Source organism: Spodoptera frugiperda, chromosome 15 (assembly GCF_023101765.2).
Source record: "Spodoptera frugiperda isolate SF20-4 chromosome 15, AGI-APGP_CSIRO_Sfru_2.0, whole genome shotgun sequence".
Taxonomy (NCBI): domain Eukaryota; kingdom Metazoa; phylum Arthropoda; class Insecta; order Lepidoptera; family Noctuidae; genus Spodoptera; species Spodoptera frugiperda.
The window spans coordinates 11,030,638-11,044,922 of NC_064226.1; the positions used below are offsets into that span (position 1 = coordinate 11,030,638).

The 14,285-nt window shown below is 36.0% G+C and overlaps 1 protein-coding gene across 1 annotated transcript; it reads left to right on the forward strand.

The window, feature by feature from the left end:
- Positions 1–11,692: 11,692 nt before the first annotated feature.
- LOC118273398 (fork head domain-containing protein FD4) lies at positions 11,693–13,391 on the forward strand. The gene has a single exon (XM_035590351.2). The coding sequence runs from the start codon at positions 11,834–11,836 to the stop codon at positions 12,584–12,586; it is 753 nt and encodes a 250-aa protein (XP_035446244.2). The 5' UTR covers positions 11,693–11,833; the 3' UTR covers positions 12,587–13,391.
- The last annotated feature ends 894 nt before the right edge of the window (positions 13,392–14,285 follow it).

Consider the following 14,285-nt stretch of genomic DNA (forward strand, 5'->3'; position numbering starts at 1 on the left):
GTTTGGAATGCGCTTTATTTCACCCTTTATAATAAACGGTAATTATTGGTAGCGGTCTCGTAGACTAGCCGCCGATATGTATTTATGTAGCCGATGTCGGCTTTTTGTCTAATGTTTGGACGAGCTCGGCCGGACTAATAGGATTTTTTATGTAGGTATACAGTGTCTGTTAGATATGCGAGTAGGTATTAAATTGACGTTAATTTATCTTGTAGTTTATTCCGCTCCGTGTACATTAATCATTGGGTATCGGTGTTCGAACTAAATTAATGTAAATTAAACCTAAATAGAACAGGATATGATACAATCTTCTGCATGTTTTGTTTTGATAGGTTTTTTGTTACTCTTCGATTACAGTTTTCCGGTAAATACTGAGAAGGTACAATTTGTAAATCAATTGTTCTTGACACCAATAACATTTTGGTTGTAACGAGAAACGATATGATATTACAAGTGAAAGTCGTCGGCACAGAAAGGGGTCTAAACTACTAGGTGCATGGGAGTCATTACAGCTAATTCGATTGTTTGGGCAGCGTAGATTTGGGCCGAGCGCGGTGGTTGTGCCCCTGTAATTTGGACAGGCCGCGCCGCGCCGCGCGCCTTCTTAGAAACCAACTATTACAAACTATGATACGCTTGAAGTTACGAACTACTTATAAGCTTTGATACGTAAACAAAGCATACATTATTGTGATTGTTTTTCATCCAAATAATAGTAGCTTGCGAAGAGGGTTTCTTTTATAAATGCAAATTAATCACATATGTGATTAACTGACTGATAGACAACGCACAGCCAAAACGTAGAGAGCTGAAATTTGGCATGAATGTTCTTTGCGGAATGTAGAGTAGCACTAAGGTAGGATAATTATTTTCAAATTCATCCCCTAAGGGTAGAAAGGGGGGGGGGGAGAATAGAAAACTTTTACAACATACATACTACTAAAACATTGAAACGATTTAAATGAAATTTGGTATAGATGTGGCCTTAAAACACGAAAAAAGATTATGAAATAGCTTTTATCCCAGGAACCCCTGGAAAGGGGGTAAGGTATTTATTATGCCGGAAATCTAACGGGAACAGAAACGATGTGGTAAAATCGCAGGACTCTCTATCTCTTAAACCACTGAACCTATTCGATTAAAATTTGGTACAACGATAGTTTGAGAGTAAGGAAAGGACATATACGGTAATAGTTTTATGTAATCGCGCACGTCAACGTCAACTTATATGGTAGTACCTACATTGTTATAATAAATTAATTTCTAAATTATATTGGTATTCTGCTAACTGGCGGGATAAATCTAGTTAATTAATTAAATAAGGTTTTATTCAAATATACCTATGTATGTACTTGTATTATCAGTATCTGCGGTAATATACTCACGCTATATGACATCATTATACACATATGACTACCTATACCTACTAGTTACTAAGTGCCGTTAAACAAATTTATATATACTTAATATTAAATACATACCTATAACAAGGAAAAGATAAATATGCAATTAAGTATTATTAGAATATCCGTTAATTTATAGTATATATGTATAAAGTAAATTACATATTATATTGATAAATGTTATATTTTAGGTATGTGACTAAAATCATATGCGGAATATTAATTTAATTAGGAACATTGACGTATTGCTATGTCGAAACTAATTTGAGAGTCTAACGATAGAGTAACGTGACGTTATTGATGATAACAATGTCGTCACGTTTATTGGTGATAAGTATAGGTACCCGTTTTATTAAGGTAAGGAAATACATTAATGAGTTAAATTAATAATATAAAATAATTGATAAGATTTTTCTATATTCGGTTGTTACTAAGTAGGAATTAAGTAATTAAGTATTACTTACTTGAACTACTTTCATTCTTAAGTAAAAGATTACTATTAGGTACACTATCAAATAAAACGTCAAAGCCCATTCGTATAAATTGTGTTCAAAATGCGGCATCATTTCGTTTTCAGCATGACAACATAAATAAAGCGCTCTCGTAACCGGCTGTCAAGTGCACATTAGCAAAGGCAACACAATAATATCATACGAATCTGTGTAAAACAAAACGTTTGCTTGATCATAACAAAATAAATGTTTATGTTGTTTGTAGGAAAGGCCGCAATTACCGAGGGCGGCGGTAGGAACGGAGTGCTCGCGCCCGGCACTGGCTGGCCCACTACGATTTTTATCTCAAACGGTGAGCCGACGTTTCCATCCGCGTAATTACAGAGTTTAGGCCATAGAGTGAATTATTAGACGCGCCGCACCGCGGTAATCAACACAATAATTGTTATTCACGGCGCTAGTGTTTGGCGCTGGCGAGGTGCGAGTGTGCGGCACCCACTACACTACACAAATTGAATTTCATACAATTGCCGTGTAACGGTCGGCCTGTGTTGCCTTTTTATATACACGTCACGTGACGCGCTTTTTGTTTAGCTTCATAAAGAGCAATTTACATTTTTTTTGCTTGCAAATTAAATTTATAACGTCATAAAAAGGCTAGGTCTTAATCCACGACAGAATAAATCAGTTACAAGTTACAAAAAAGAATGAAATGCATTGTAAATTAATTTCGGATAACGGTCGTGATTCATTCTGAAGTTAATACATTTTTGATTGTTATTGTTGACTTACATAAAGCGATGGGAAATTATTAAATTACGTTTTCGATTACACTTTATTTTATTGTATAAATATTTTGTTTAGAAACTGTGCGATTAAGTTAATGGTAATTTTAAATTCACTAATTTTAAAAGTACATACCTTGGGCTGTAATTCATTCGACTTAACTGAAGCTTTTAAAAACAAAACAAGGGAACTACGGGGCAATTTATTTTCCTAGGGCGGCGCCCGCCCGCGCAAATTCATTACCAGCACAACCTGGCGCTTCCGTTTCCGTTGCCCAGTACTGCCAACTTCACAGAAAACAACAATATCGAATTATTCAGTATACATTACAGGTTTGGTTCAAAGGTACAGTTTCAACTTAAAACTTAAATGGCAATGTATGGTAAATATGAGTTTGTATTGTAATGATTGATATTTTCATGGTTTCTAGTGGTAGTTGGTGCGGATCGTGATAAAATCGACTTGACGTGACTGCGACTTCGTTTGCTCAGCCGCTGCTAAACAAAACTAACATAAACTTCTACTGTTTTGTTTTTCATGTGTTTAAAGTTTTTTTTATGTGGTGAGCAGGCAGTAGACAGTTATAGGTTAACACGTAGCTTTACTGTATATGGAGTTGTTATTCCTTGGTTGAACAAGATGAACGTAATTGGATTTTTTTATGGTGGTGGTCTTCCTGACGATGAGCCCATGCACACTAGAAACACGGTGTTAGAAGTGTATTGCCAGCCTTTGGGGATTAGCAATTTGAAGATTGGGGAGATTGGGAAGGGGGTAATTGGGCCATCGGTATCCTTACTCACACAATGAAACACAACGTAAGCGTTGTTGCACGTCAGTGTTCTGTGAGGCCATGGCTTCACTCTTGTCGAGCCGGCCCATTCTTGCCGCAACGTGGCCTTCTAGACTAATAACAGAAATGATGAAAAGTGGGTGTACAACCACTGGCAAATGCAAGTATAATATATTTACGACATGAAGAACACCTGGTTTGGAAACAGGTGTACATATACTGTATGTAACATAGTTCCTCATATATTATATATTTATGTCCGCGGCCGCGGCCTCACAACAGACGGCGCGAGGGGTTCTAAAGGTCACCATACATAAGTAACGCCAGTCCGGCTCTGGGCACTGATTGCAACAACACTAACTTGAGGCGCTCACGCTCTGACGTAGTAGAGAAAGCAATGGGATAGTCTTTTGTTTTGACTTGTTTTCTTCCAAAATGCATTATTCAAAAAATTAATTATTGTTTGTAGGTTAATGAGAAGTTCTATTTATCTATACTCGTATAATACAACTGTAGAGGCGTTAATACTGTACATTAAAAATATTTTAAAAAAATAGTTTATGTTACTAGATAGTAAACTAGATACCGGACTCAAAAATGTGATATTTTATTATTTTCTCTTTAATTGAATTTTCTCATTTAAATTTATGCTTAGGCAACATAGTTATTTATCAAACTTTCGTAAAAGAGGAGGGTATGGAGCACAAGAAAGGTTTTTATACCAGAATTCCCATGACATCGAGAGTTGCGCTGGAAAACGTTACTACGCGTAGGTCGCGGGCACAGCTAGTATTGAATAAATGTAATTTGTACAAATTGTACAGGTTTACGGTCCCATGTAATTAGAGGTTATTCTTGCGTCTTCTTTCATTGTTTTATTGCTCCTCGATCAACGAGACGATACTATTCTTGTGATGTTGTTATCAACAGCCCGTGATGGTACTGGACTACGATGCTTTTCTACATCAGAGGGTTTGCAACTATCTCCTTTAGCAACTTCCAATAGCAATTGATGCATACTGCTTATCTTAATCTCAAAAATGTACTTAAACACGTTTAAAATAATAATATTCATGACTAACAAATTGTCTAAATAGATAATGATACACCATTACAGAATATTAGTTACATATCCCACGCTTTGTGTGCCGTTGTTGTTATACTTGTGTAATGTGTAACTTAATCTTGGGGTAAGCAGAAAGCAAGGTATTTGATCTGCATGTATTTTAGATTTCCTTTAATTACGATAATCGAGGGACGTGTCATTAATCAACTAGATTATTTTTGTCGAGTATAGATTTGTCGGATTAAGTAGAAAAATATATTGTTTTCTTTTTCTATCTTTTTATTATTCAACTTTCGCGTGGTTTCACCCGCTCCGCTCGGCTCCTATTGATCGTAGCATGATGTTATAATAAAATAGCCTATATAAACTTTCGCAATAATTAATGGACTATCCAACACAAAAATAATGATTCGATTAGTAATTAACAAATCAAATAAACAAACCAACAAACAAACTCTTTAGCTTAATATATTAGTATAGAAGGATGAATAGTTCATGATTGTGACATTGCGCTCTTATTACATTGGACTCATAATATAACACACATACCTACACAGGGTGTTTCGTTCAATATGTCCGCGTCTATTTACCCCTTTGTCGTGTAAAAGTATTAGAAAACCATACAATTATAATAGGCTTTCAATACTAACTGCTGTACTCAGAAACATTAAATGATTGCTCAAACTATTCCTTAGTAACGATTTTGTTCCGACAACAATTGCTAAGGACTGGGTTAAGTAACCATTAAAAGACTCTGAGTGCAGTTAGACAATCTATAGATACATTGTACACACTAACACCAAGGTTACATTTCGTTAAACATTAAACAAAAGTGACTTAGTAACACGATTTCTAACAGTTAAGGAAACATCTAGGCTTAAACTATAGATTTTATTGCACAAACTAATGAAAGTTCTCAGTAAATTATTAGAAAGATACATTTAACCTTCAAACTAACTGCTCTATAGGCATTTACTAGTATTACTAAATAGTAATAACGGTACAATGACATGTAGTAACAAAATCGAAAGAATACAATAAATCATTTTACTAATTTGATAAACTATTAATTAATGGAGTTGAGTAATTGTGGCTTTCTATACTTTGTCCCGGTGCACGCAATCGAATCAATATAAATATATATGTGGCATATGTATGTGTGTACATATGTCAATGCTAATAAAGCTGATTCATATAATAAGGTTAATTAAGATTAGCCATTTAACTAACCGCCTAAATGATTAGCTGTTTGACTGAATGACTGAATTTATTGTTCAGGCCGTTTGTTAAATAGTGAAGGAATTTTCCTTAAAACTGAGTGGCTACCAGAACGGTAGGTTAGGTTAGGACTGTACTGCGATATCATTTATTATTATTATTAAACTCATCATCATCATTTATTAAACTGGCTAGGCTGTTAGTTGAATATCTTTTTAAGCTAATTGGTTGCGACATGTACAAATAAATTATTTTATTACTAGTATCTGAGCGACTAACAGTACATACTTGAAACGAATAGTCGTAGAAAAGTAACATAAATAACAAAAAATCACGGTTTACTCACGTAAAAGCCTAGCTTCACTGACAGACAGACTGACGGACAATTCAATTTGACGTTTCAAAAGTGCCTAATTTAGGATTAATTGAAATAAATGCTTTGACTTTGACTTTAAACTAACGATTAGGCTACGCGACGTCGCTGCGTCTGTTCACGATGAAGCGTCCTTCTGTGACTTGAAACTAATAGAGCTTTTCTGCATTAATTTACGCAAGTAAACCTTGATTTTTAGATAATTTAGTATGTTTCATGACAGTTATTATAAAAAATGGGACATATTTATAAATTCCTTGAAATACTAAGAGAATTTCCTAAAATTCCCATGGAAAGAAGACAAATTAATTTTAATGTGTGCACAAAGTCACGAGCTAAAGCTAGTCTCTTCATAAATATGTAATTCAATAACAATAATCGGACTCTCTTTAACGCCAACATAAAACTTATGTTTAAAGTGAATAACTCGGGTTAGCTACAAGCAATATTCATATTAATTTTGAAGGTAGTAAGAGCGAATTCTGCTTACATGACTGTTGGTGCTTAAGTTGAGTAGAAGTGTTTCATTCAGTAATATGATGGTGTGGTTGAGCTTACATATTATTCCGAGCTGTTACGTAAGATGTTTCATATTTCATGTTCTCTTTTCATTGTTTCTTTGTACTTATCTACCTAATGAACATTAAGGTCTTTAGGTACTCATGCTTGTAAATAAAAGAGAATAAAATTACGTAAATGTTTTAGATACTGAGATATGTTTCGGATTTTTACATTTCTATTGCACGCGTTAGCTCAGCTCAGCTCTAACTTTATTTATATTGAAAGCTATTAGAATCGAAACATTCATAAGTTTTGTTGTAATTGATGTAGTTTGAAGGTGTGAGACATGAGACCGCGAGCGCCGCTAGGGGGAGTATCCGGCGGAGAGGAGCGCGGCTGGAGGCGGACAGATGGACCGGCCGGTTATACATACAAGTTGTGATCTCGCCGATGTGCAGATGTAAGATAAGAAGCAATTAAGCCTCCATGAATATACGAGCCAGCATCGCAACCCCCGCATACATTACCACTTTTCCGATGCCAGTTAATAAATAAAATCTCATATTTGCGCTCGCTGCCCAATGATATATAACGTTTGTTAATTAGGTTATCTCCCCGTCGGCATCTACAAAGGGCTAAGGTTTAAAAGGCTCGTTGATATTAAAAATGCCGCTTATAACTTTTATCATAAATCACCCTGTGGCAAAATCGCGAGGGCGCGCGAAAAAATTTTCGATCTACTTGGAACAAAAAATATGCAAGTAATGATGAAAGTCTGAGAGCTTTTTTGAGTAGCTGCGGACTTGCTTAGAATTAATTGTGGAGCGCTCGATGGCCGCCTAGCCGCCTGCCACTAAAATATTTGCCGTGTAGTCTCGCGGTTCTTCATTATTCAGGATTATTCACAACTGCGTCCTAACCGCCGACGTCACCTATCTACAATAACTACATAATGTACGTTAAATTTTCATATTTATACACCGACAACGGTAGCGTATGTGAAACTATTTATATTATATTAAGATCTCGATACCATATACGCAGAAATAAATGTCTATTCTACTCTATTCTATAATTACTTAGCATTATCTTATTAAAATTTCAAAATTGCGTTGGTATATCCAATTACCCTAATTTATCCTTGAGGAAAACCTAATATTTTACTTTGAGGAAAAAGGAGATGGATACTATTCAATGTTATATCTATATACCTACATGCGTATATAGATATAACATTGACAAATTCTTAGCCAATGCTCTAATTAACCACAACTTAAAATAGTTGTTGAGGTTTTCTATCGTAGAACAAAGCTATGGCAGAAAATTATCTTATATAATAACATCCTGACAGCGATTGTATTCTAAGTCTTATTTTTTAAATAGGAAAGCTATAGTATTTTTTTTTGAGGGGGTAAAATCATCTAATGACTTCTCCCGCCTTGGGTGAGGCGGGAGGGAGCGTCAGATTCTTACTGACTAAAAACCACCCCGTTCCTTCTCCTGCTTTGAGCCGTAACCCCGGTAACCTTTAACGTTGTCCGCAGCTCCGGATAGTATTATACCTAGTGACATATAGTTTTTTAGACTTTTAGAGCCAATTTGTGTGAGCTAAAGTATTGTTGTGGCCTGGAGGTTGCGGTTCCGCTCGTCTACCATGAGGATGCGGTAGTACCGCATCACGTGAGATATTTCAATTATTATACAGTTCCTAAGTTTCTTTAGACACCATTGAATTAGGGAAAAAATGTATTGTTTTTTAAGATATATCAACCATTTATAGTCGGACCCGGTACTTCCCAGTTTACTTTACGGAGTTCCCGGTTCTAAATTACATATCTTCCCAATTTATCAGGTTTTACGCTGGTTTTTCCATCGCCAGATAATTTGTTTCGGCGAAATATTTGACAATTATTCTAAAAACTGTAACTGTACTAAAAACTGTCAAATGTAAATTTATAATATCAGATAAAATGATCTGTCAATTGAAAAAATCTGCCTTCAATTAATTATTCAGTATTATAACAACTTTTCCTGCATTACCTATATTTTGGTTTATTTTTAATTACCATTTATTTTTCTATATGTTTATAGGAAGTTTTATAAACTTTTAACTCAATAAATAGGCAATGAACAAAAACGAGCTAACATTTTGAGACCGTTGGTGTTGTAAAAGAACCGACGAACAGTTTTAATGAGACCCTCGAGTTCTCATCGAAAGCAGAGCGTGGGCTCGTGATTACCATGGAGCCCCCTGTAATAATAAAATATCGACAGGCCGCCTTTATCGACTGCCTTCTCGATAAGCATCCGTGACGAATTCGCACCATTCCAGACCCTCGGACCTACGATACTCGCATGACCGCGTAAACACATTATTAAAACGACTAATGATACATCGCGAACAACCAAAAACATCTCTTAAGATTAAAGTGACAAGATTTATTTTCCAAATCAGGGTGTCATGTCACAGTGAGTCGCTTTTGAGGGAAAACGACGGAGATATTCGAAACGATACTTTAATTACAATTATAATATTACCTTAACGGGTTTTGGAATTTTGAGGAAACTGAGGCTGTAATTGAATTATTTAAGTTTTAAACAGTTTCCTTGAATGCAATTACAATTGCAATTTCGACTTAAATAAGGTTTGCGGTCACACATTTAATTAACGTTTAAATGCGATATTATATATCTATTTCTAGAATATAAGAAAGGACGATAATAAATTATTATTTATGTTTTATTTTGTGGAAAACGCCTAAAAATTTTGCTTCTTGCACAGAAGAAGTGTAAGGAAAAATCATCCAAAGAATGAAAACATTTAAAAGTTGCATCGACCTAACACGGCGTCGAATCGAACTAATAGCAAATATCTACCTATTAACAGACGAATGTCACCCGCCATGTTTTTGTCACAGATCGTTCACCTCTCAACCATTCACGGATTTAGGAAACGGTAACAATAAAAAGATAATAAAAAAACTGTTTCGTGCACAATGCGTCCATTAACGTTTTTGCTTTCTAAAAGTCAATACTATGTCCAATCGTTGGATTAGTGACTTTCTGTTATATTAGTATTCTTAGTAATGCAGACCACGCAATCGATTAGAATATCTATTTGCCTAATTGTATATTCAATCAGCATTTTATGGCGGTTATAAGTCTGATTATGCTAATACTTTAGTAATCTTAAGCAAGGCAAATTGTTCTTTAAAACTAATGAGGTTACGTTAATATTTAGACTAGGAAAGTTTATTTCTATTGTACTGTTTTATCATGTTATCTAATTCAATATATCATTATCCTAATTTAAAACTAAAAACTTAAAACTACGACTTAAAACCTACTACTTAAAACTAAATATTTCATTATCCTAATTTAAAACAAATGTAAATTTGTGTTAAGCTCATAGCCTAAACTGCTCACCTGATTATGATGAATTTGGGTATAAAGATAGATAAAAATGAAGATCGGAGGATCAATCGAACATGGCTACTTACTACTATTATTAGAAAAAATTAAATTATCCTATACTAGAGTTCAGTGGTGAGTTTTTGGACAGGCCAATGTCCAGTATTGTGGAAACGACAAATGATGTTGATATAACTTAACCCTCTGTTTTTGAAGTGAGCCCTACAACTGATGTGTGACACAGTAAGAAGGTACAATTTATTGTTACCTAGGTAACATTATATTGTTACAATAGAACATTGTCTTGTCTGCCTCTCATGAAGTTAGGAAGACATAATGCAAGGTGCTCCACTTCTTCCTTGTTTGTCAATCAGTTCATATACTTATGTATGTAGAAAAATGCTGTAAAATTGTGCATGTTTTTTCTACTAAATAAATAAATAAATGTAGATAGTTCGTGTAATAGGGTAGATGACTAATTTTTATTTCGACGTCCGTCTTGTAGATTATTATAAAATATCAGACACGTATTTTTTATTTTCTTACGAAAACAAATACTTTCGAAGATATATCGATTTGAAATATCGCGTGACGTCACTTCTAGGTACATTTTATATGTAGAAATGACGTCTTGCTCCCACTCCTAATCGTTTTACCTTAAGTATTGGTATCTTATATGACAAAATAAAAAAATGTGTCTAATATCTTTTATTACCTAACTGACGGACTAGTAAGTAAATTTAAAATTTTCGTAACCCGTCATCATGCCAATTCCGAGTAATGTAGAGTTATGTTTGTTAACATTATATGTTTATTTAGGTAAAGGAAAATGTAGTAGTTAGGTTTTCAAAATTAATTAAAAGTAGGCCGCTATTCACGCACCTGCGTCTGCTTAGCAGGAAAAAATCTAGTAGCTACGTAAGTAGTTAAGTTTTAGTACCCAAATTAACATAATTCGTAGATAAGAGAATAAATAGAGCTATTGAAACACAAAGACCTGGTTAAATATGCAATAATAAAAACAACATGGCCTTGGAGTTTTTAGCATTTGTTGTTAGGTAAGTAGGTACACTACAATCGTAAATTTAGCTTGTTAGTGCTGTTAAGCTGTTTGGTTTTATGAACAGGTCATAAACTAGCCGGTGTAGCTCTGTTACCTAATTATTTAGCGCAGCAGATAAGCCTAACAGCCGAATTACTACGAACTGGCACACCGATTCACTAAAATATTAATTTCTAGGTCAAAGATTTAGTCTAAATTGTACCGGTGACATCACGACATCACAATAACTTGCCATCTGTTCCAAAACATTTAGATCTAAGACTAAGAGTTCGTAAAATATCTGTGGTCACCATTTGTATACGTTACTAAATAATATCTAGATAATCCCGCTTATAAATTACAATGCAAAGGATTTTAATAACACTCATTCATTATTATTAAATCTGTATATAATTCAAATCTGTTTTTCTGTATCATCGTAATTTACATATGCTAAATAAAAAGCGGTGTCATCACAAAAGATTTTGGAGGCAATATAAACATAATATCAATTTAAATTCCTTGTTAGTGGAGCGAAAGCCGACATCATACCTGAAAGTGGAGAGACCCCATTGGATGACGTGCGCGCCAATCGCGTGCGAGCTTCTCAGCCGCTACATCCGGCCGGCAGCGGGCGGGCGGGCCAGACCGAGCGGTCGCCGCGCCTCGGTGCTCAGTTCCTCTCCACACCTCGCATCGGACTGACGTGTTCCTACATCCGTGTGTTGTTGTTAATTTTGACTTTATTGATATTGACTAGTTCTACTGGGATCTATCGGGCTGTGACAATGCCGCGACCCTCGCGTGAATCGTACGGTGACCAGAAGCCCCCGTACTCGTACATCTCCCTGACGGCGATGGCGATCTGGAGCTCCCCGGAGCGCATGCTGCCGCTGTCGGAGATCTACCGGTTCATCACGGACCGCTTCCCGTACTACCGGCGCAACACGCAGCGCTGGCAGAACTCGCTGCGGCACAACCTCTCCTTCAACGACTGCTTCGTGAAGGTGCCGCGGCGCCCGGACCGGCCCGGCAAGGGCGCCTACTGGACGCTGCACCCGCAGGCCTTCGACATGTTCGAGAACGGCTCGCTGCTCAGGAGGCGCAAGAGGTTCAAGCTGCTCAAAGGAGATAAAGATAATCTGAATGCAGAGTTAGCGGCTCTAGCAAGTTTCAACAGAGCATTTTTAGCAAGACAAGCAAGTGCACCACCTCCTCCACCTGCAATGCCAAGTGCTAGTCTGTACACATCGCCGCTATGTCCACAGCTGAGCCCAGAGCCAGCAGAACTACCTGAAGCGGCAACCATCACAATGTTACCGCGTGAAAGACCACGAAGAGATTTCACAATCAAAGCATTGCTGGAACCAGACTCCCCACGGCTGTCGCCGTCGCCACCTCACCCGGTGCTGATGCCGATACCCCGGCTGGAGGCTTCCTACGTGGCGGCTGCGCAGCGCTACCACGCCGAGCTGCTGGCGGCGGCGCACGCGCTGCGCCCCTGCTACCTGCCGCCGCCGCCGCCGCTGCCCGTCGCGTGACATCAGCCTGTGCGCACGCATTCCAGCTGCTCCAATATCTCGTGCAATGTTAGATTGTAAGTACACTTCTAACTAGTTATTTATAAAGTGTTTAGATTTTTATTCGGAACAATCGTTTTGTAGTTTTAAAATGTTAATTATATCATAATACCTTGAACACAAGCGCTTAATTTTTAAGTTAGAGTGGCAATTTCTTTAGCGTTTGCTATTTAAATGATGATCATCATCATTTACAACGCATTTAGTAATATATGTAACTATTTATTATGTTATATCGTACAACGTTGAGGCTAACGATCAATGGCCTAGTGTTAAACATTCCGCAGACGACTGTTGAAGCACGTCACTCGGGTCATAATAGAATTTTAATCGATCTCACTTTAAGGATTAGTAGCTCACTGCTGATTAGTTATTGTAATGGATAAAAGTATTATATTATGGCAGATGGGAAAGTTGATAAATATCTGTAAAAGATTAGTAAATAATAGTTGAGTAATACATTACCTAATGAGTGTATCGCTGCGGTAGAAAATGTTGAAAATATTGAGACAATGCGAACAATGTGTCGTTCTATAATTTCATATAGATTCAGTGTTTGTTTGGAAACAATAAATTATAGCTACTTATTACTAGTAGAAACTTGTATATTGCTGTATAGATAGCCTAGAATAAGATTGTTATTTATTTAGTGATGAGAACTGAATATTTTTCCTGTTCAATGTGGATTGATTAGTGTAGATGAATTATTTCTGTAAATATTGTTTAAATTGTTATAAATTTTGAGTATTAAATGGAATACATTATATGAATTGGTTTTATTTTATACACTTTATACCAAACTGATTATCATTTGGTTTGGTAAATGACACCATAATATTCCTTGGTTTATTGTTGGAGATATTGTAATGAGTTCTTCAGCTCAGTTCATTATGAGGGCTAAACAAAAGTATATAAAACAGAGAGTGAATGTTCTTCGTGTGCGGTAGAAGAAAAAAGTGGTAGAAAATTGTTAAAAAGCGGTATTCCTGGTGGTCTGTTTCACGGTGTAACGCGGCGCGACGGAGCACGCTTGTGGTCTAATAGGCCCCGATATTGGCTGCAAACTGCTGACTCACCCGTCGGCTTGTTACACACTATAATGCGCATTATAGGCTTGTTCAACATTTTGACCCTTTTTCACAGTGAAAAACCTTTAATCTAATGATGTAGGACACAATAGAGCGGTTCCATTCTTCTCTTCCTTTTTGTGGGATCAATTTAAGTAATTAGATTTGGATAAAATGGGATAATAAAACGTGAACGTTGTTTTCTATGTTTTATTGGGTTCGCGTTATTTATGTAACGTTGCAATATACATACAGCACTTGAAGTTTAGGTAAAGATGATTGCAGTTTTGGATATTCCTATGGGGAATATGTTGAATTGTATTTTTTTTTCATTTTTATTTAGTTTGGTATACTCAGTATTTTCTATAGGGCCAAAAGTAAGATATTTTTCTATGGTATGTGTAGAATTGTTAGTAACAATAAACATTGCAGAGTATTTCTTCAGAATAGTTATCCTCTGGTCAAACATTTTGGGATTATTTTTGTTATAATGTAATGGGTAATGTTTATTTATTAAAAGATTTATGCACTAACTAGAGGAAATAATAATAATATAGCTATTATTTTCCGGAATAGATTTCTTATTAGATTAG

Excerpts from the sequence above, each read along its gene's own strand:
- LOC118273398 (XM_035590351.2), top strand. The coding sequence starts at position 11,834 with ATGCCGCGACCCTCGCGTGAATCGTACGGTGACCAGAAGCCCCCGTAC.